The 22,364-nt window shown below is 43.1% G+C and overlaps 4 protein-coding genes across 4 annotated transcripts; 2 read left to right on the top strand and 2 right to left on the bottom strand.

The window, feature by feature from the left end:
- Window positions 1-203: 203 nt before the first annotated feature.
- On the bottom strand, window positions 204-15,323 carry capn5a (calpain 5a). Its single transcript, XM_035525680.2, has 13 exons — window positions 15,002-15,323; window positions 12,942-13,114; window positions 10,760-10,891; window positions 5,850-6,058; window positions 5,421-5,613; window positions 5,079-5,272; window positions 3,909-3,986; window positions 3,429-3,624; window positions 3,170-3,292; window positions 2,539-2,735; window positions 2,297-2,418; window positions 2,062-2,198; window positions 204-1,836 (listed from the first exon to the last, which is right to left on the bottom strand). The coding sequence occupies exons 1-13, from the start codon at window positions 15,306-15,308 to the stop codon at window positions 1,663-1,665; spliced, it is 2,235 nt and encodes a 744-aa protein (XP_035381573.2). The 5' UTR covers window positions 15,309-15,323; the 3' UTR covers window positions 204-1,662.
- ompa (olfactory marker protein a) lies at window positions 6,617-7,966 on the top strand. The gene has a single exon (XM_026997492.3). It carries the CDS (start codon window positions 6,788-6,790, stop codon window positions 7,322-7,324), a length of 537 nt encoding a protein of 178 aa, XP_026853293.1. The 5' UTR covers window positions 6,617-6,787; the 3' UTR covers window positions 7,325-7,966.
- A 259-nt stretch (window positions 15,324-15,582) lies between the features above and the next one.
- On the top strand, window positions 15,583-17,550 carry LOC113576979 (uncharacterized). Its single transcript, XM_027009378.3, has 3 exons — window positions 15,583-15,884; window positions 16,067-16,303; window positions 16,432-17,550. Exons 2-3 carry the CDS (start codon window positions 16,072-16,074, stop codon window positions 17,379-17,381), a joined length of 1,182 nt encoding a protein of 393 aa, XP_026865179.2. The 5' UTR covers window positions 15,583-15,884; window positions 16,067-16,071; the 3' UTR covers window positions 17,382-17,550.
- A 203-nt stretch (window positions 17,551-17,753) lies between these two features.
- dcun1d5 (DCN1, defective in cullin neddylation 1, domain containing 5 (S. cerevisiae)) lies at window positions 17,754-22,267 on the bottom strand. Its single transcript, XM_027009340.3, has 11 exons — window positions 22,137-22,267; window positions 20,857-20,911; window positions 20,586-20,625; window positions 20,396-20,504; window positions 20,048-20,139; window positions 19,816-19,886; window positions 19,568-19,659; window positions 19,367-19,475; window positions 18,982-19,086; window positions 18,773-18,875; window positions 17,754-18,190 (listed from the first exon to the last, which is right to left on the bottom strand). The coding sequence occupies exons 4-11, from the start codon at window positions 20,464-20,466 to the stop codon at window positions 18,135-18,137; spliced, it is 699 nt and encodes a 232-aa protein (XP_026865141.1). The 5' UTR covers window positions 20,467-20,504; window positions 20,586-20,625; window positions 20,857-20,911; window positions 22,137-22,267; the 3' UTR covers window positions 17,754-18,134.
- Window positions 22,268-22,364: the final 97 nt, after the last annotated feature.

Here is a 22,364-nt window from a genome sequence, read left to right as displayed (position 1 = left end):
TAGTAATTTGAACCTTGAATGATTTAAAACTCATCATATAAAAAATTTTTGCACTACTGTGACAGATGTATAGATCATAAATATACCAAGCGAAGTAATAAAATGACAATAAATAAATAAATATCTGTTCAATGGAAGAGCAAAATCAGAGTTGCTTGGACATGAAACATAAGAAAGCCTTTTAGTCAAAGGAAAATGGAGTACAAATGCATCAGTCCGATTATTTTTTTATTTCAGAATTAACTTTAGTGAGCTGTAGATACACAAACAAATTTTGGCAATGTGGATGCATACTACATCTCATTATGCTTCTTCATCGCCTCACAACAACCCCACCCATTTTAGCCTTAAACATGTTTTTGAAATGCGATTAAAGACTGAAAAATTCATGTTTAGAGCAGGCAAATCATCCAGCAAATATTTTGTTGACTCTTAAATGAGTAAGACCAACTAGTGCAGACATATAGGCAAGAAATGATGATCGCAATGTGTAGAGTGCCACTTTAAAATAGTGCCCATGAAATGAAGAAAGGGACCCGAAGGAGGAGTTATGAGGCCAGGTACTCTCCCTGTGACATGCACACACACCACCCACACTGCACACACACTAAAGGACTTAATTTTGTCTGTGTCTGTTCTATGCCCGATAGCAAACAGTTCACTTTTCAGTTAAAATAAATTTATTTCACAGCATATTTATGTATGTATATACATGTTGTACAAATTATTTGGTCATTACATCTTAACATGGTGGGAAACAGATCATCTGATATGTCCAGTGAAATGCATCATCGCCAACTCTGTAAAAAAAATGACAGTGCCCTTTGGCAGAAGGCGGCCCACAGATTAAAATGCATATAAAAATATATAGTACTTTTACAAAGAGTAGGAAAACATACATATCAATTTATGAATATTAGAAGATATTTTAGTTAAGGCAACAGAGTAACAAATGAGTAAACAAATAATCTCAGCAACAGGAACACCCTTCTGATTACATACTGCCACCAAATGGCCATTTTTGTTCATTACATTAGTCATACCTCCTGTGATGGCACTTTTGACTCTTCCTGATCTTTGTAAACAGTGTTAATAAGAACACAGGTGTGAAGGCCATTATGTCCATCCGACTGGCTGTCTGGTCCCAAACGAAGAGTTTGAGAGGAGTTTGAAGCTTGTCGTGGAATGTTGGGTCACAGGGCAGTGGTACAGTGATACAGGCGCGCACATTACCCATCCTAAAGCAAATGTCACATGCCCTGCAATAGTGTTTCCAGTACTGACACTTCCTGAGTACTAACTCCATTGTGTAAACGAGTTTAATTACTATCCAGCACGTTGGATGGTTGATTGGCAGCTGAGACTCTATTTGGTCACTACACACAATTCCCTGCCCTTCAGACAAGAATGGCTTTCTTTGGTTTGATAGTGGCATCATTTTAAATCAAGTATTTGACCCCTAAAAACTGACCTTGACACCTACAGTAGAAGGAATAAGCTAAAGTGATGATGTAATATAATTCCATTTTTGTTCCAAGAGGCCTTGGAAACAAAAGGCCACAATTAGTAAAAATGACACAAAATTCAAAAGTACCCGACCTGCAACAGCTTTCATAATGCTGAAGGGAAGCATGATGGCGGCATGGACCGGTCAGGTCACCCTCAGATGCCGGTGAGGACGTTGCTGGTGAGGACACTCACGCTGAGTATGCCTGGGAGGTCGCTGCCCTGGCCTTTGTTCCGCAGGCGCACGGTTTGTTGCTGCACGTCCGACACGTCAGCACTCAGAGTCGCTTGGCCCATGAACGAGTCTCTCAGCATGTTCTTATTGTAGATCTGCGCAGAGCCCAAGGAAAGTAAAGGCAAGGTGGTTTTAGTGCCGCTTTTTCCACACGAGGCTGGGATTCTGAGCTAGTGCTCATCAAGGCATGGAGCCAAGCCACGTCTGAGAGACGTGCTGGTTTTGAATAATTTAAATCTATTAAAAGATAGCAAGCAGAGGCTGTTCGTGAGCTCACTCTTTACTCTATGAAGCTTGGCTCAGAGCCCTGGACCTCCTACCTGAATGAGAATGTTGGCTTTGGGTTTCTTTCTGTAGAACAGTGCCTTCACGTCAAAGTCTGGGGTCAGCGTGTCTTTTTGTACGGGGGACTGCACCTTCACCCCTTCACAGCTGATGATGACGTACGGGTCCGAGGCTGCGGAGAAAGAGGGATGTGGTCCATCACCGTGATCACTAATGTATGCTACGGTTGGGGAGTGGCGCAAGAAAGAAAAACAAAAAAAAACGCCCTACATCCGTCAGAGTCCTGTGCCTGTAGTCCAGTGCCTTTCATCACATGCACCTGAGTGACCAGCTTAGGGTAGCCACACAGACCCGTCCAACAGGTCTGAGGTGGCTCATCCTGGGTGAGCTCCCTGAGACACACACACACACACACACACACACACACACACACATATATATAAACCTATCCAAACAAATAAGCCATGTGAGAGAGTCGAGATACAGGGAGACAGTACACTGTGCTGCCTTACTTGCAGTCTGAAGGCACATCTGTGAAGACTCGCAGCAGAAAGTCTCCCTGCAGGCCTGGGTCAAAAGTCGTGGGGATGACGACATAGCGGCCCTCTTTGAGATCCTTACGCAGGAACACACTGCGAGAGTTGATGTAGACGGAGCTGCACATCTTCTGCTGGCTTATGTGCATGCGGTAGATCCTGTTCAGCTCCACCTAGTGGCAGGAAGTTCCATTAGTTCCAGTAGTTCACATTTCCATAAGGTCAAGGAGAGCACAATAATATCAAGTGCGTTTCTGTGTGTGAGTATGCAAGTGCATTGGTGTGCTTTTGTATATATTAAGAACAAAATAATGATCAAATGTAACAAAAATGATCAAATGTAACAAAATGTAACAAGAGTGTTTTTTACAAAAGCAAAATATGTTCAGTTTTTTAAGTGAGAGACCAAAACAATTTTTTGTTATTGAGGGTATGATTAGGGTAAAAACATACAGGTAGATAACACATATGTGACACATGTATGATCCCAAGTCTTAACAAGTGTGTGTGTGTGTGTGTGTCTGTCTGTGTGTGTGTGTGACTATGCGTGTGTGACTGTGCATGTGTGTGTGTGTGTGTGTGTGTGTGTGTGTGTGTGTGTGTGTACCCGTTGAATGTCAAACCCAATTGCCAGGTTTTCTCCTTTGCCCTCTTTGGGTCGAGCTCTTCTGTCTCTTTGCTGAAGGCAGATCAAAACCTCATCCTCAGGCTTCTTCACATCAAACACATACTGGAGACAAAACAGAAAAATACATACTGGAAATAAAGCCGTACCAGACACACACACACACACACACACACACACACACACACACACACACACACACACACGAAAAGCAGCACTCCACCATCTCCTGCGCACACACCTGGGGGTTCTGGGGGTACGTGCCTTTGTGGTTTATGCATCCTCCCGCGCGGTTTCTCAGCGGGTCAGCCTCATGGACCCAGGAGCCAAATTTCACCACTTCCTCCCAGGTCTTATGGACGCTCAGGTAGGACGTGTTGATGAGCCGACACAGGATCAGGTCTGTGAAGTGCTTAGCGAAGTCTTCGAAATCCATCCTGTCAATGAGGAAGAAGAGAGTTGACAAAAAAGAAAGATGGCTATGCTTAAACCAGAGAACAGGATAAAGGGTACTGGGATAAAAGAATACGTGTCGACTGTAAGTAAAACATTAGTCAGTTACTCGTTAGTTGCTAGATATTTATCTAACATTACTTAGCCACTTACCATTATTAGTGCACTTAGCATATTATTGCACAGAACTGATTTTGGCTGTTCAGCTGAGAAGAAGAGTCTAAGAAGACTTTAAAAATGAGCAAGTCAGCTTGAGCTAGCCACGTACCAGAATTCACCATCGTCCTGCACGACGACACCCAGTTTCTCCCTCTCACTCTTACTGACCTTCTGCCATTGCTCAGAGCTGGAGAAGGAAAAGAGAGACTTTAGTGGGAAAGAAGGACCAAGATGGCAAACTTCTATCTTCAAATTTACCAAATGTACTGTAAAACATATAGTTGTTGCAGTGCTTGTAACATCAGACTATGTCCAGCAGGGGGCAGAGTGAGCGCACAATAATAATAAAAAAAATTAAATTAAAAATTTTTTTAAAAATTAAAAAAAATTAAAGTAAAAAGACCCACCCTGGCCTTCCGCCAAACGACTTTTCAAGCGATTTCACTAACGCAGACAAATACCCAATGTCTGAATAAAACCACGAGAGTTTTGCTAGAGGTCGATCTTTTGGTGTAATGCAGTAAGAATAGCAGTCTAAAATATTTTCTCAACTTGATTTATATTCTGGTCTTGGCGCATGCAAATAGTGACGTGACAACGTCACCAACCAATAGGAGAGCTCGCTCCAGCACTAAGCAGGCAGCAGCAAGGCGGGAGCAGGAAGATCTCTGGCCGCTAGATGGCAGACATCAGCCTCTTGCCTTATTCTTTTTAGCTGTTTTTCAGAACAAACCACTGACCACTAAAGGCCAGCTGTGGCCAAAAGCTGCTTCTGCTCCATTGTTTCTCCAACAGTTTCTCTTCTTGTAAATTTGTAACAGGAGCATGATGGGAAATCATCTCAAAAGGAATCTACCTGCAAGATTGTCTTTAGATGTGAGAGGGTGTCAGACTCTTTAAAGTCTTTTCAGAGTCATTTTAAAAAGTTTTCTAGTGTATAGTTAGCTTTAGTGAGAAACCAAAGATTTTCCAACCCTGGAACTGATCGGTCTTTTCTAACCCTTAGGTCAGGACTGAATGCATTTAGGTGCACTAGATTTATGCTACAATAGTTCATTCTTAAGAGTCAACGGGTCATTCTTAAGAAGCAGACTGTCACTCAACAAAGTGAAAAGTGTTCTGACCTCTGTGCCATCATGCAGTCCAGTGGTCAGAGCACAGCACTGCCTGCAAAATCTATTGACTTCTAAATCCTTTGTCCAGTGCATGCTGAAAGATGTCCAGGCATTCAAAACTGGGTTAATGCTTCTCTGACTGTAGGGGGCAGAGCTACACCAACCTGTCACTCCACGGTCCGTTCCACTCTCTCTCGCCCCAGGGGTTACGGAGGCGGATCATGGAGAGCTTCTCAGCCTTGAAGAAGGCCAGCAGGCCGTGGCCCAGACGTACCCGTTGCACCTCCGTCACTGCGTAGGCGTGGCCCTTCACCAGGCCGCAGTCCAGCCGGGCCTCCATGTCCGCCTGACTGGTTGCCTGGGAAACGCCGCCCAAGCAGCCCAGAACACAACCACCATCACATGCGGCTAAACTCGCACTTAAAAATGCACATTTTTGAGGTGCCGGCAGGATGGCGCCCATCCCTGCATTCCCCCCTGGGCTTGGCGTGGCGGGGCGGACTCACCCTGATGGAGCAGCTGATCAGGCCACCCCGCTGGTGGACTTTAAGGACGCGCTCAAACAGTTGGTTACGTGCCTCCTCGTCCTGGCCATAGTGGCCCTCCAGCAGCTCGACGGGCTCCGACACGCCTCCAGTGAAATCCACCAGCGCGTCAGCTGTGTTGCCGCCATCTAGAGCCTCATAGCAGCCGTACACCCTGTGGGAGAGAGAGAGAGCTCAGCTCAGTGGACATTAGCCAAACCCCACTCGCCATACACTAATGATACAGGTTACTTTATCAGTTATACAACAGCAAACTAGGTTACATAACTACAAGCATCGCAGACAAAAATCGCTTTTCAGACTTTTGAAAATCCCGACACACGGGTTCATAAGCTCCCCCAAGCTGCCATCCCGCTCTCAAGATGTTACAATGGCCGACGATTAACTTGCTTGGCATAGGCTTTCTCCACCAGGGCACTCCAGAACTCATTTTTGTCGTTTGAATGGCAGTAAACCAGATTCCCGTTGGCAATGGGCAGGCGATCATCGATAACGACATCTATCCAATGGCCGAAGCGCCAGAAGCGGAAGTGGAAGATCCCAGCGTAAGCCTCAGGCTTGTTGTTATCCCATTCCTGGTCTTTCCAGTCAGGAATCACCTGAATGGGAAAACACGATATGTACATGTTTTTTTAACTGGTTAACAAACATGGTTAACTCTGATCTATCAGAGAAGCACGTTAACTTTTGCACAGTTCGTGCTGTGCTTCTTTTCTGCGATGGACGGCTTAGTGGCACTAAGAACAATTCAGAGGGAAAAAAACAAATCTGATTGTTAATGGAATGCTAAGGCTGATGTGCATATACTGAATCATTCGTACAAAGTTGTGTACCATTCCGTTTTTCTTCCATCCCAGGACAGATGCTGCTTCCTCATTTTCACACATTTACACACGAACACCCCACACTTCCAAGCCTGTTTTACAAATAACTCATTGCCATTTAAATTATATTCCCAGTTGTCATGAAATGCCCAAAGGAAAACTGCAAAGTTGCTGCTTTGTACGTCATCACGCTTCTGTTGCCTGGTGATGCAACACATCATGCAACTAACCATGAATCAACCCTTTGTGCCCTCCCCCGCCCCCATATCCCTCTCTTCAGCCCTCTCCCTCGCACCGAAACCCCCGGCCCCTGGCCTCAGCCCCCGGCACACCAAACAGAATCAATCAATGAAGCCATAAACAAGATGAGCCTCATCGCCCTCTGGGAGCAGGCAGCGAGGGGTGGGAGCAAAGGCGTGGGGTAGAAAGAGGAACGGAAGACGAGATGCAGCAGCCAGTTGGCGGCAACTCCAGGCCTTCGAGCACATCCCCACACCAGCGCGCATGGAGGGAGACTCCCAGTCTCCGCCAGTGGATCCCGCCTCTGGAACCAGCGAGATGGAGCTGCCCTTCACCGAGGATGTGCAGCTGACTGAGATGATGCGTCTGCGCGTGCAGTCGCTGCAGCAGCGTGGCCAGCGCCGGCAAGAAGGCGAGCGCCTGCTGCTGCCCCACGAGGCCGTGTACCGGCTGGACTTCGCCGAGCAGGAGCTCACCTTCTTGCACTGGAACGTGACGCTGGGCGGCCCCGGACGCCTGTCCGTCACGGGCATCTCGCAGCTGTGGACGCCCGACCTCACCAATCTGATGACCCGGCAGCTGCTGGAGCCCACGGGGCAGTTCTGGAGGACGGCCGGGGAGGCACTGGATGCACCCATCAAGTGTCTAGAGGCAGACATCCAGGAGTTCGGGGAGAGGATAGCCGAGCTGGCCAAGGTGAGAAAGGTGATGTACTTCCTGTTCGCCTTCAAGGAGGGCGCGGAAAAGGACAGCATCAGGTGCTCCCTGATGTTCAAGAAGAATACAGAGCCTGGACCCTAAACCCAGCCAGGTCAGACGCACCTCTTACAGTTACCCAATAATTTACTGCATAATTTTTAGTGGAATAAACCAAGAAAGCCTCCGATGTAATACCTCTTGCTAATATAAGCTTGCATTAGTGCTCTATAAAAATGTAATCACCACGGTCTATTCCCTTATATGAGATATGTATTTAAAAAAATGTACTGATGTGCATTATATTGAAGTGAAAAGCAAAATAGCAGTGTAATGTGAATATTTTGTTCTGTATACACATATACCTCAAATATGCTTATATGTTTTATGAAAAGCACAGAATATAAACATGTATGCATAAAATGAAACTATAAAGCACTGCCAATAAAATAGTTTTGGTCAACTGATGTTCTCTGTCAGCCTCGTTATCAGTGCATGTGCAGGTCTGTACTACACTGCGGAAAGCACAATGACAACATGTTTGTCACTTGGATCAGCGAAGTGCAGGAATGGCAGATAGCCAACATTAACCACCATACCCGCTGATCGATACAGACACTGGTCTGGTGCTCTTCCTGGGGACACAGCAGGCACACACACACACAGACAGAGACACAGACAGACAGACAGACAGACAGACAGACAGACACACACACACACACACACAGACACACACACACACGACAGACACACACAGACACACAGGTGTGTGCCTGCATGTAAAAAGCTGTGTGTGTTAATTGTGAAGCTTGGGTTCCTTGAAAAGGTGCTATATAAATATAACTTATTCATTCATTCATTCATTTTCTCTGATGCAATGTATTTGAAAATGACAAAATACTTGATAAAAATTCACACAAATATAAAAGGGAAAGCATGCGGAAAAGGGCCTTTTTTGGAAAAGAATAAAACATCCATCTTGGAGCGAGAGGATGGGAAAAGATGTGCTAGAGAGGATGGTAATGAGACCCCAGGAGTGAACAAGGAGAGGGAGGAGAGGAAGCCATAAAGCCAGAGCTGCATCACCTAAGCAGCGTTGTGTCTCCATTTTCTCCATCGACATTCCCAGTGCTCCTCCTCTCTGACCATGTCTCCAACAAAACAGACCTCGTTTACACACCACTGAGCACTTGTTCGTAACATCTGAGGGACTGCTTGCAAACGTGAATGAGTAACAGCACACAGAATGTAAATCAGCAGATCACTTCATTAACTGCTGGGTCTTATGCATTGAAATGATTTTGTTTACTGATAAATAAAACCTGTGTTGTTCCTTATATTTGTTGATGTCCAATTTATTCAGCATACGTTTAAAAAGTAATGCAACCAAAGAAGGAAATGAACAGACCACATGAAAGAAGAAAGCAAGAATGCTGGTTTCCAGGGTAAGCTCTCTCAAACAGTATTCAAACAAACGCTCAACACTCCTCCAAAACCAACTAAATGAGGGCGGAAAAAACAAAGTGTACATCACATCCAAAACACCATGCAGTAACTGTACAGTACTACACAAGACCAACAGGACTCCATGGTAAGGCTGAGTGTTCGCAGAGCCCACAACAGTGAAAACACTCCTTTATTGCACATTAAGGCACTTGCAATGCTTGACTTTGTTCCAGCTGGAAGGTGTGAACTTATTAATCAGGGAATTTTCACTCAATCATATGCAACCAGTATACTCTATATAAATAAATCCACAGTATAGTTTGCACCATCAGTATTACATTCCGTGTTAATCTGTAAATCCCATATAATTAGTTATGTGTTTAAGACAACGTTCTTTTTATAGTATGCAAGTACAAAACTCTGTACACTTCATCCTTGTCAGAGAACGAGGCTGTTAGATACAAATTAATGATTACTCCCTGACGCCAAGGCCAGTTCCCCTCCCTATCTGTGATGTCCTGATAAAGGTTGATAAAGGGGTAGCACATGTGGCTCTGCCTTTTGGGAAACATATCTAACAGGCAGGTCTTTGGACTGGTGGTACGGCTGCTCTGGCCACATCAAACCGAGCTTCATTTTAGGATTCACTCTGTTTTGAATTATTTTCATATTTGACATACATCAATTTCATTTCCATTTAGCAATAAATCTGAAATCCACTTAAAGAATCACTGTTTGTTCATGCTTATTCAGTCTGGAGGGGTGACTTACCACCAGTGAGACTAGAGCTGCACCACAAGGACCTTTCTGTGACAAACTAGCTGCAAAATTCAAAACTAAATTAAACACAGAGATGTGTTTACTGTGCAGCCATCCTGGAAGCGATTACTTTGACTGCAAGTCATAACGATGCCGTTAATCCAGAAATGCATCACAGCTGGGGAAGCCCTGCCCCCATTACAACCTCCACCCCAAGCACATCAAACAGCTTCACTAAAGCCCCCTTCAACGTTCCAGACTTGAGCGCAGAGCAACATTCGAGCCCGAGGACCTCTGGGGCAATGCCAGATCATAACAGTGAGGACAGTGGGATAGCAAGTGGGTATTAGCACACCGAAGGCGAGGGCAACAGAGGGGATTTTCCACAACACCGTTCCTCCCCAGGAGGGGCAATGACACCAGGGTTGTGCAAGTAGTGGTTCTGGTGTTACGTGGAGCTCGCTCACGCAACAACAACAAAGCAACAGAATCCTCCTGCAGCATAGACTCCAGTCATATGTAGTAATAGGGGAGTGTGACCAAAACAATGGTTCAGCCATAGCTGCAGTACTGAGAATGGACTTCCGGCGCCGTCTGGTGTTGACTGGGGCTCTACACACAGGCACACACACACACAGATATGCGTGCGTGCGTGCACGCACACACACACACACACACACACACACACACACACACACACACACACACACTTACTTACTTACTTATGATATCACCCTGATAAATTGCCTCAACAATAGATCCTGGTTCAGTATGTACTTTGCCTCTGTACCTCTTGTTAATGCCCAACCTACCCACTAACCAAACAGAGGACACACCTGACGACAGCTGAGGCAAACATGTTCCTTTATATATTTAAAAAAATTTTTGAAAAAAAAAAAAAACTTACCTGACATGCTGGTTCAAAGCATGACAACAGCACATAAAAATACTTAAAATGCGTTCAGAATTTGAGATTAAGAAGTTTATTTTGAAACACTTGCAAAACTGGCATTCTTAAAGTTATTGAGAAACGCAACAAGAGCATCAGGGATACTCTGTATCTAATCCTTTGTGTTGCAGTGTAGAACACTTGTTTGTTAACTCAAATCTACACATAGATTTGTGTACACTGTACACTGTAGTACCTAAGAAAGGTGTAGTGCTGTACAAACGTGTTGTGAACACAGTCCAGTCCTGTTCTCCATGTCACACCATCTTTATTACAGCTATTTTTATTGTTATTTTATCACTATTCATTTGTAATAAATACCTCTATGTGGATAGAATGACAATATTAATTTGATTCTCTCAACAGACAGACAGAAAGGAACTCACTTTATGCCACAGTGCCTCTCTGGAAGCCAGGCTGGAACAGGCAGCCACAAACCAGCAGTTTCCCAGCTGCCCCTGGTGCAGGTCATGGGCACTGATCCCATGGACAAAAAGATGTGGATCATCGCAGAGTTCCTAAGAGGAGAATATGAGTGAGTGAGAGAGAGAGAGAGAGAGAGAGAGAGAGAGAGAGAGAGAGAGAGAGAGAGAGAGAGAGAGAGAAATATTAAAGGGGACATATGTATGCAGTGCCATTTTCATTTAGATATCTGGAGTGCCTACAAGCCCAAAAACTGTGTAATAAGACAAACCATTCCATTTTTGTGCTGTGGTACTTGATCTTTGTGTTATTCTGAAAAAAGCATGGCAGACATTTTAATAACACCCCAGGGAACCATGTTAATTTATGGAAAAGGGGTATGCCACCTTCAAAACTTTCAGTCACTGAAAAATCCCATGACCAGAGATGCACACTGTATGGTATTCATGCAATAAAAACATTTATACACACATAAACCCCCTCCTAGACTTGAGCTCAAGGACAAGTAGGGGTATAAAACATCACTGCAATGTACAAGAAAAAAGCCAAAATAGCATTGGCTAGCAGAGGAAGGCGTAGCCAACATGCCAGATTTCTGCAGGGTGCCCCTCCAGTTGGTCTCCTGCTGATCTGCTCCCTAAACATGCGCCGGTCGCTACACTTTACACGTGTCCTATTCATGTGTCCACAGCACCACTCCACTTAATCCACAATTACACCCCATCTCACCTGCACAACGAGCAACCAATTCCCAGATATATCAAATTGTTTCATTCATTCATATAACCACACCCATGTAAGGAATTTCAAAAGGTGCATCCTGCAAATAAAACTGGGATATTGGTTTAACCTGATAGGGAAGATGAAATGAATCTTGGGAAACCCAAATGAACGCAGTCTCAGCCACTAGATGTGCTGGACGTGTAAAGGAAAGTCACGCTGCCACTATCTTCCGCCTTCTGTACGCGCTAACAGAATGCAGTTACATAACGCTGCAAAATACACAACAGCTGACAAACCACAGACAAGTGGAAGTTAGACACTGTTGTCAGAATGCATGACCTCTTTGCTAAAAACACTTCCTGTGTCAAAGTTTCATTGAGCGAAGCAGCCCCAAAGCCCCAGTGAGCTATTAGAGCACCTTTTGAGACAGGTTCCTTCACCACAGGTAACAAACATGGTTTCATTCAGGCACAAGGCAACTATGTAAGGGAGCCTCCTTTTGTTAAATACTCGTTTGTCCAAACAGAACCTCACCCACATTATAATACATATGAACCGCACCACTTAAACACTAGTCTCCACCCATCCAGACTCCTCACATTTGTCTTACTTTAGCAACCATCTTTTTCTATGTCTACTGTTCCAAACACGCCCTCACTTACTCTCCGCACAGCAGACTGTTGTCTAACAAACTCAACGAATTAAAGTGTTCCACTTAACTAAAAGCCCTACAGAAAAAAAACAAACCCAACAACGTGGAGGTTATCATAGGTTCTGCATTCTGAACCGGAAGCTTTATAAATGTTTAATGCTACAGTGCCCTGAGAAGCATCATAAAGATTTTGCCAGATGGCCCTAATGGCCACAGATACTTTGAAGTTGTCATTTAAACATGCAGAATCTGACAGTAAACGTTCAAAACCTGGTTAACAGAATCTAAGAGAAGGAAGCTGATTTGCTTATCATCAACAGAAGCAGGGCTGGCAGCAACTTAGCTACTCCCAAACCAACAGCAATAGCCTTAGCCACAATCACCATGCCATCTTTCCAATGCGTGCACACATACTACAGTTCACTTTATTTTTCGAGTGCATATATAGATTATTTTCCCCCCAATACAAATGCCTGTATGCCGTCCCCATAAGTAAGCCCTTAGCTCATTAGTTCATTCATTAATTCATTCATTTCTGTGGCTTGTTCTTAATATCTGTGAGTGATTGTAAAAAGCTAATATATGTCTGTAAAAGCATCCTTGAGTACGAGAAAGGCACTATATAAATGTAAATAATAATAATAATAATAATAATAATAATAATAATAATAATAATGACTCAAGTTGATAGCTACGGACTGGTGCTGGACTAATTCCTAATATAGCCCCATTCCTCTGTTTCAGCCATCAGGGCTTCTGTGGCTACTCACCTTGGGTCTCTTCCAGGTGACTGTACCTATGCGATTTTCCTGATAGAACAAGGACTGCTCTGTGGCAGGGAAGAGAGGATCCTCAAACAGCTTCCTGCTCTGCTGGCACTGTTTCCTTAGTTCTGCAAACTGCTGACCCTCGTAGGCCTGCACCGAGGAGAACATTCTGCAGACTGGAAGGACCAAAGGGACAGCAGTGAGTGGAGGAGAAAAACAGAGTGAGATAACAGAAGAGAGCCGCAGTTACACAGACCCTCAGTCAGCTCTCTGGGGTGACAATGATGCCATGCTTTACATTTTAAACACTGTTCTAACACTTCCGTTGAGACGTTTGTGATGGTGAAAACATTTATATGTTTAATCTGCATTTAGCTGAATCTCAGTACAATTGTACGCAGACAAGCATCTGAGAAAAATGTCCTGTACTGGGCAGTTCTACTGTTATATCTTTTTTGTAGTTGTTGTCATTCATACAGAGCGATAACACGTGGTATTTATGCAGGAAGAGTCATGACAGTGACTCATTAACTGACTTCCTCAAAAACGGCCATGAAAAATAGCCCGGGGAAAAGAAATGAGATCGTGTGGATTCTTCAACTTTATGGGACAAAAGTATAAGAGCGGTCAATATACTGCGGACATGTTTCACAAAAGCGGAGTCGAGCGCCCGATTTACTTCTGCGTTCGTCTGTTCAGACAACTGCCGTCTGCGAGCGGCAACTGAACTTGCAAAACCCGATCAGGAAGGCGGGGATCTCCTTATAGCTGAGGAAAAGCAAGCAGAGCCCTGTTCCCGGGCGGATTTTTCGGGGGATAGCAATGGCAATCCGTCACTCGGGCAAATCTACTTAAAAACCAAAGAAATACAGTGACAGTTAGCGGAAGCCACTGTAGTTGCACTAAGTGTGTTGGCAAACAGCAACCTAAACCGGTTACATGACGCGCAAACATCTTACAGGTGGTGTTTCTCTGCGCTGCCAGCGACCTGGCAGGTATTTAAGGAATGTATCCCTAGGTTTGCTTGGACACTAATCTGGTTGTTTTTTTACACTCTGTCCTGGTTTTCACCTAGATACTTTATAATACAAATGATGGACACGCCTTCAACTTGCTTAACCTGTTCTGTAAATGGCTTAGGTATCGGTGATGGAGTCTAACGTATCTGAGCGTGGAAAGAGAGAATCCGTTAATCTCACTTTATAACAATGACCAAAGCTTAGTTTTATCGTAAAGAACTTGGGGGAGTTCACTTTTTCACATTTGGTCCCTTCTAAGTATTTAACGCTACGCAATGGCATTTCAGACAATTTCTGCATCAATTGATTTCTTAAAGCTAATGCAAATAAAACGCCACACACCGTTAAATTAACATCTGCAAATGTATTAGTGTACATATAGGCATAAATGCATCTGATTATTATTATCTTGTCAGTCACTGGTGGTGAAAAAAAAATCCATTGTAACAAATATTAATACAAAAAATGTGACAAATTTCTCAAACGTCCAGAACATATCTAGCAGGTATCAGAGTTTGTGAAGATGACTGCCAGAAGGGTCATAATGAAATCCAGAACGTCCATGTAACGCCTAAATGTAACTGTAACGCCTAAACGTGCAGAGCTAGAACTAGTGCGACGGCGCGGGTGTGTTTGTCCATATCTGTCCTGTTGGGCGGAAACAACTTCTGTCGCAAACAGTGGTGAGAACATTGACAGTATACGTGGGGAAAAAATAGGCTAATCAATCAGATTTACTGTCTGCAAATCATTATGCTTCAGCGTTTGTTACCTTAAGCGGTTATTTACCCTTTCAGCTAAACTAAAGCCAAATAAACAACACAAAGAAAGTTGAATAAAGTGAAAACAAGTTCTCTGTGCAGAACTCTAAAAGCAGATGCACTAATTTTTTTTACCACTGCAATATGCACAGACTGAGAAAGGAATACGTTTTCACTCAGTCCTCCCCCCGTTTAACAGCACGACATCAAAGAGATCGACATCAAAAACCGCGCACGATGTTTTTGTTTTTTTGTTTTTTGCTGTCAGGCTATTTTAAGTTACCTGTAGAGGGTTCTCCTTCCCTCTCCCGTGACGACTCTCTTCGGCTTACCCCAGGGACTCGATGGCGGAGTTGACTATGCAGCGGTCGGTTTGTTTGGCTGCTTGTGTTGCGCGCCTCCTCCTCGCCGTTCGCGGTGTTCTTCCCCCTAAGGGAGGGGCACGCAGTCTGAGCATGTGCGCCCGTGGACGCCAACATATTTTGCTGCAGATGAACGCTGGGGAGGAGTTTGAAGGAGTCTTCTCCGGCCAAAAAGCTGAACGCGTACGACTGATAAGCCGTGCAGGCCGTGCAGCTCACTGCTGACATCTTTTGGGAAATCACTATGCACAGTTGTTGAGAACGTTTATACAGTGTATTATTCCCTGTGTGCATAAGGTAATTCAAGTCCACATTAGTAGCCTGCACAATAAATCATTTTAAAGATATTTTTCCAAGACTGACAATCAATTACCCGTTCTCAAGAGCCAAAAATAATAGTATAGTATTTCATTTCGGTTTTAGGTATCTGTAATAGTAGTCATAATAATAATAATAATAATTTAAAATTTTTATTTGAATGGAATTCTTCATACATTAAAAGTTAGGTAAAAGTACTTTACAAAATACAACATGTTGCACTGTAGCAACAAACAGACCAATATCACACGACTTATCAAGTTTGCTAAATCTCAACATAGGTGAGAAGTTTATAATTTATATTTCAGATCCCTGTAACATCCCTCTGCTTTTGATGGCCAGTGTTAATCGTTAAACATGGGGCACGAGATCTTGCTTATAACCTGTCATGTGAATGCTGTACTTTACTCCTTTTTTTGAAGGAACACAAATATCAGTGGTGGAACTTAACTGAATTATAAACCTACAACTGACCACACTACGGCGGTAGGAATTTATACCAAACTATGTTTCTAAAACTGTTGTATGTATGTTTCTGAATTTTATATTGTGAAACCATAATGAAAAGCACCATACACTGAACGGTAACAAATGCAGGCCTATTACCGCTTATTGTATTTTATATTTGTATTATTGTAATTTTTAATCTTTGGTATCTTTCGTAACAGTGAGGATGCGGACTAGCTCTTGGTTGGGACTACTTCTGCTTTGCAGTACACAGTGCGTTCCGACTTCTGGCAGATCAGTAGTTGCAACGCACAGCAAAATGAGAGAGCGAATCTCCAACGAACGTGTGGAGTTTCAGAAGGATGAGAGCAGCTCTTTACAAGTCAAACCTAAAATCACAGTTGACATTCTTATGGGAAAAGCTGTGGAACTACAGTGCAGGAACAAGACGAGTGAAGGTAAACAAAAAGCATTAACGGAGAATTGTACTATGCTCACCTGCATCATTTGATTACAAAAATCACGTGGTTTAAATACAAATATTCTGTTTACTTATAATGTTTGTGTTCTGGTTTGCGGTGTCTAGGGACAGTTAAATGGTGGCAGACCCCTTTTGGCTCATTTGAGGATGGAAAATTTAGTAATAAGGGCCCAGTAGAGCTCGGTAACGGAAACCTGAGGATCATTAGAACCACCGCAAGCCATAATGGTCTCTACTACTGCCACCGTGTGGACAGCCACGGCATAACAATTATTCCATATACGGTGAATGTAGTGACGGCAAATGGAATACAACACAAGACAGAGACATACAACAGGAGTCAGAGAATGGCCAGAGAGGGTGAGGGCAGCTTCTCCCAAAGCCACTTCACTGCAGCTGTAACATCATCAGTTTTGGTCACCTTCATAGGAGCGTTTGCACTTGGTGCATTCAGCAGACCCTATGTTATCAAGTGTTTGTCAAAAGCAGTGCTCACGCCAAGTCCTAAAACTTCCAGCCACGAGCACAGAAATGGAGACGATGTATTCGCCGTTGCTTCCAACGAACAGTCCTTGCAGTTCGACTCTGTGTTCTTCCACAGCAGCCGAAACTTTGAAGACGACACCGTCTTCTTTGCACCAGAGTCATCCCCGCCATTCCAGCCAAAGCAAGAGAACGAAGAACAGCGATACCTGGAGGGACGCAACTCGTCTCTCAGCGCGATCGAAACGGAGACGAGCGATACACTAAGCAGGAGAGACGGGGGCGAGTCGGACCGGGAAGAGCGGGCTACAGCAGCGGCGACAGACCCGAGTAGTCATCGGCAACCCAAGCGGAGAAGCAGAGTTATTAAAGTGTACGACTACGATGAAGAGGGGAAACGGTACAGCCACATAAAGGAACCAGAGGAGCTGGATGAGAATGAACCCAGGCGCAGACACAGGGTTGTGTCTCTGACGCGCCTCAGCGCCATTATGAGCCAGGCAGAAGCGCTGGACTCGACTAACAGGAATCCAGCCGAACCAGACGAGCCTCTGCCTCCCAGCACGGTTTAGGCCTTTAACAGACCCAATGAATCCTTTGAGTTCTGTTATACCTAAAGCAACTGTTGCCAAGCCATTTAAATCTGTTTTTACAAATAATGTATACAACAGGTCTAAAATGAAAGAATTAGGAGGAGAAAAAACAAGTTGAACAGAAACGCTAAAACATGAATCATCTTCCACTGCCCGGACATGGAAAACGAGCACAAGCGAAGCGGCAGCCTGAAGGAGGGGGGCACTCATCTCGCACAACAAATAACTGATGGCCGTTGATGGGGTTTTTTCTGCCTCCACACTTCTGGGGAAAAAAAGAGGCAAGAACGTTCAAATTGTATATTCTGGAATATATTTTACAGTGTGAACATGCCCAAGGGAAAATTGCAATTACTTACAATTCCTTTATTTTCTTTTGAAAACACTATAAACAAGGCAAAACTCAAAATGAAAGGGAAAAAATTTACATAAACAGATGACTTCCCTCTACCAGATCATACAACACTGGCAATGTGACTGCTGCAAAAGATGCAATACATATGAAGAAAAAACAAAAAAACAAAACTGTCCCCCTTTTTGGACTTCTTCCTTTTAAAAAGTTAAATTAACACTGAAAGTCTCTGGGTACTGATGGGTCTGCCAGCAGCTCAGGAGGCGTGGGCAGGCCTGTAAAGGGGGGGCGGGGTTCTCTGGACTGTTTGGTATGGAGGGACAGCTTCCACTGATGTGCTTTCCTTGCCCTTTTATTTGACATAAGTCAACCGGTTTCTGCTATAAGGCCAGCCTGGCTTTGTACCATTCCACAAACTCGTCCAGCATCACAGGCCCTGAGGAGGGGGTAGAGGACGCAGGGTGTTACCATGACAGAAGAGTTCAACGAAAACAGCACAGCCTGACCTGATGGTGCCGAGCAGTAACAGCTGCCAGACATAACAGGGATAAAATGTTATGATGATCCCAGCAACAAAAAAGAAGAGTGACGTCACTAGGGTTGTACAATATAGATAAAATATTATGTGGCATTAATTTTTCTGCACATTAGAACATGCTTTACAACATTAAAAACACACTGGTAAACCTTGATGTGACATGCATGAAAACTGGCCTGCAATATCTGGACTTAATTCACATGATTAGACCAATCTAAATGATTTCTATGATTCATAATACACACCAGAACATTTTTCAGGATTGTCTAAAAGTTCATGATGCTTACAGCAAAACAACCTTTGTGACATCAGACCGAGCTCTTTAAATATCTGCAGTACCTTTGCAATACCAGTGTTACCAAAGCCATTTAACTGGAAGATACAAAAATCCATTCAGCACTGGGACACAGCGTTTGTGCTCTTACTGCGAGATGAAACTACATCAGGGAGGAGTGCTGAGGACAGCACGATGAGACTTACAGGCTCCGTCTTCGTCATAGTTGCTGAGGTCTGGGTGAACAGTGCGACTGAACTCTAAGACATTGTACCACTGGTCCTTGTTCATGACTTTGTACTTGGATTGCTGAAGGTTTGGAGAGAAGAAATCAAGGGAAGAATTGTGTACATCCAATATTGCACATTAGTAACCTAGGACCATTCCAGTCTCATAAATAAGCAAATGGCCCAACCTCCAAAAACTGGTGGAACACAGGAAACAGGGGCCACGTCCTTCCCAAGAGCAGTGCCAACATTGACTCAGCAGTATCCATGTCTAGACTACGCTGGTCTTTGTCCTAAAGATACAAAAATAAGGATAACAGACATTCCCTGTTAAATATTAGACAGATTTATATAGATCTCATCCACTAAAAAGACCATCAGACGGAATGATGTGATTGTCCCATTTTAGTGAGTATAGTTTTAATGTAGCAACACCACATCCTGGCCCAGCAGCAGCAACTGTGTGTTCAACTGTGTGTTCAATTGCTCAAGATGTATTCAGTTATAATTGTAAGTTACTTTGGATGCTGTAAATGCAAACCCCAAGCCCTGATATTCAAACGCTAATTTCACCCTGGCAAAGTCGAAGGCGTATCTGTAGATGTTCCTGAACAAAGTTGCGTCATTCAGCTGAGTGCGCAAGTAGTCCATCTTGCCTTGTAACCTTTCAGTGCAGTCACATCTGTTACAGAGGAAATGGAAGTTCAGATTAACATGAAGAATCTGAGACAGACAGAGAGAACCAGCAATTGACCTTGAAGGCTTCTCGCTTACTGCAGTGAAGTCATTCCCTTGAGCCAGTCTTCTTTTGTGAAAAAACCCATGTTTGGTGCCTCAAGCTTCCAAGCCAACACCAACATAATAATCTAGAGCAGAGACCCCAAAATAACATTTACCTCTAGCCTAATAAATCCCTGAAATAGACAAACTGGTTTGTGTTTAAAAAGCTATATATTTTTAAGCATTCTCCCAATAGTGAAAGAATGTGGTCGTGAATATGAACAAATCCTGAAGACGCTCACATTTTCTGGCTCCACGCCAATATCCTCACAGAACTTTTCCATGCCCTCGGGTCCAACCACATCATCCGGCCCTAGCAGGAAGATGAGAAAGTTGATCAGTGGCCAATGAATCCAACTCAGAAAACGGTAGACATATCAGTCAAGTTAATTTCAGATAACACATAAATCTTGGTTTGCTCCCAGAAAGAAATAAAGCCTCTTTACCAATGTGAACAGATAGTAACTCACATACCTGCATATTCATAGAACCACGCAAGGCATTTCTTACTAGAGAACTGATCTTCAGGGTTAATGAATCGCCCAGGTGTTTGTGTCCTGCAGTAACTAGGACATGGCAATTACACAAAGATGTGTAAAAAATTAATATTCTGTATGAATTTACTCTTCCCAGTCCTAAAGAAATACTACTTGTGAACCTGTTAATCAAATTGTCAATCATGTCAACTGCCTATACAATCAACTCCACAAAAAAAATGTAGAACACAATTCATCATCATTTGGACATACATTTACCTCTCTCCTACTGAAAACACTGTGTGTAAAAGCTGGGAGAGGAACAGAAAGCAGAAGACAGTGCTACCTGGTAATTTTGCACTTTCTGACGCTGGGGTCTTCTGAGCCAGAGGACTTTCTTTTCTTTTTTACAGGCATACCGGGGTTTCCAAACAGTCGATTTAGCCTAACTGAATCTAGGTAAGGAAAAAGGGGAAATATCAACATCAATTTGACTTAACACCGGCTACTAAAGACAGGTTTAAATGCAACTGTACCTGTGTACTGGTTGTTTTGTCCATTCAAGTCAACAAGATTCTTTAGAAAGGAAACAATGTCATCAGAAATCACAGTACATATAAGCTGAACACACAAGTTAACACGTTTAGGCAGCTTTCTGTCCTTAGTCCTTAACTGAACTGTTTTAGTATAGACATAAAATGATACAATCATTGCTTATGCCATGTTATGGAAAGGGTGGTAAATACATAGCATGCACAGTATGTCGAGGTGTATACAAAAAGCATTTAATACTAACACATTACTTACAAGTCTATCCAGTGTCTGAGATACTTTCTTTATGTCTGCCAGTCCGGAAGGTTTCCTTGGGAATAGAGTTAAGAGGACTGTTACAAGCATTTATTATTCTTAACAGAAAACGAACAAAGAAACATCCTCTAGAAATAGCTTCCAATGCAGCAATTTTCACGGCAAATCGAGCTTTGATATATAAATGACTATCCATTACGTTTTGCTGTTAACACCACTCATATTATTGCTGTTTAGAAATGTTACAGTTAAACTCGAATGACAATCTTCAGAATCATTGGAAGATTCGGGAATTATAAGAATCGCACTTTAAAGCAAGGTATATAGCTATTAACATGGCATGTTGGTGGCGACTTCCATACAGTATCGTACCACCTCTCTATCATCTTTATTCGGTCTCCTAGCGCCAGCTAACTGCGTCATGGCTTAAATGTTTCACATAAGGATTACATTAGTCGCTGATTACATTACAGTTAACATTAATCGAGTGTCAGCTACGTGTAACAGCACAAAGGTGTGTTATCTTCACGTTAAATAAATACAACTATCACTGGCCTTCCCAGCTGACAAGCTTGCCTTTTGCTAGCTAACATGGTATTTTTCCTGAAAACATTAACGCCATGCTAGCTAGCTAACTAGCTAGTTCATGGTTTGTACCAATAATAAATAATTAGCTAGCTAACCGGTTAGGTTACATTGATTTTACAAGTTATCTGTAGGTTAGTTTGAAATCAAAATGAAACTGCACGATTAAAAAGTAAACTTGAAATATCATGTTGTTATTGGCTGGTCATTGGGGTTGACGATTGCTACAGACTAACCACAAAAGTAAGACGTCAAGCTAGCTAGCTCCTTCGTAAAAACATCCCCAAAGAGCAGACGAGTGACAACTTGATAAAAGCACAGCCAGCTACCTAGCCACAGCTTGCATCGTTTAAAAAATTAAATTCATTCCATACAATTCAGCCTGTCAGATTACAACTCTTTTGTCTACCAAACAGGTCGACATTTGTTCGACGTAGTTGTTATACTGTGAATTTTAAAAATATCAATTCAAATATTAAGCAGTAGGAACACAAGGCAGAAAACTAGCTATGATTAAGTAAACGAAGTAGCTAGTCTACCGCTAGCGTATTTAGCTTAGTTAGCTAATGTAAACTTCAGTCTAGCTAGCATAACCATGCCGGGTGGCAAAAATATCCGATCAAATCTCAAAGGAAATACATTTCCCCATTGTTACTTAGCTATTAGTATCATATTATAGAGAATATTCATCTAACCTGAAAATCCGATTTTGTGTAGGCAGGCAAATCGTTTTTCTACACAACAGGACAATCGCAACTACACTGGTCTTCTACTTGAAATCTGTAACCAATCGAATTTTCTTGTTCACTTCCCGGTCGTTCGGCGCTTCTTATACAGCAAAATAAAAGTCACTATAGCCTTTTTTTGTTGGTAAATGCTCCATCTTCTTAGTCTCTTATTACATATATAACTAACTGTGGCAA

Source organism: Electrophorus electricus, chromosome 6, assembly GCF_041902795.1.
Source record: "Electrophorus electricus isolate QZ-2024a chromosome 6, ASM4190279v1, whole genome shotgun sequence".
Lineage (NCBI taxonomy): Eukaryota > Metazoa > Chordata > Actinopteri > Gymnotiformes > Gymnotidae > Electrophorus > Electrophorus electricus.
The sequence above is the reverse complement of the archived record's forward strand: the minus strand, read 5'-3'. Positions and strand labels throughout refer to the sequence as shown.

What these genes read in the sequence shown, in the direction of transcription:
- ompa (XM_026997492.3), top strand. Translation starts at nt 6,788, where the DNA reads ATGGAGGGAGACTCCCAGTCTCCGCCAGTGGATCCCGCCTCTGGAACC.
- capn5a (XM_035525680.2), bottom strand. Translation starts at nt 15,308, where the DNA reads ATGTCAGCAGTGAGCTGCACGGCCTGCACGGCTTATCAGTCGTACGCG. An exon ending in GTGGAGAAAGCCTATGCCAA is followed by an intron (nt 5,614 to 5,849) that starts GCAAGTTAATCG and finishes TCTCTCCCACAG; the next exon opens with GGTGTACGGCTGCTATGAGG. An exon ending in CGTACCCCCAGAACCCCCAG is followed by an intron (nt 3,293 to 3,428) that starts GTGTGTGCGCAG and finishes TTTTGTCTCCAG; the next exon opens with TATGTGTTTGATGTGAAGAA.
- LOC113576979 (XM_027009378.3), top strand. Translation starts at nt 16,072, where the DNA reads ATGCGGACTAGCTCTTGGTTGGGACTACTTCTGCTTTGCAGTACACAG. An exon ending in CAGGAACAAGACGAGTGAAG is followed by an intron (nt 16,304 to 16,431) that starts GTAAACAAAAAG and finishes TGCGGTGTCTAG; the next exon opens with GGACAGTTAAATGGTGGCAG.
- dcun1d5 (XM_027009340.3), bottom strand. Translation starts at nt 20,466, where the DNA reads ATGCCTGTAAAAAAGAAAAGAAAGTCCTCTGGCTCAGAAGACCCCAGC. An exon ending in AAGGGAATGACTTCACTGCA is followed by an intron (nt 19,476 to 19,567) that starts GTAAGCGAGAAG and finishes CCTCTGTAACAG; the next exon opens with ATGTGACTGCACTGAAAGGT. An exon ending in TGTTCCACCAGTTTTTGGAG is followed by an intron (nt 18,876 to 18,981) that starts GTTGGGCCATTT and finishes CCAAACCTTCAG; the next exon opens with CAATCCAAGTACAAAGTCAT.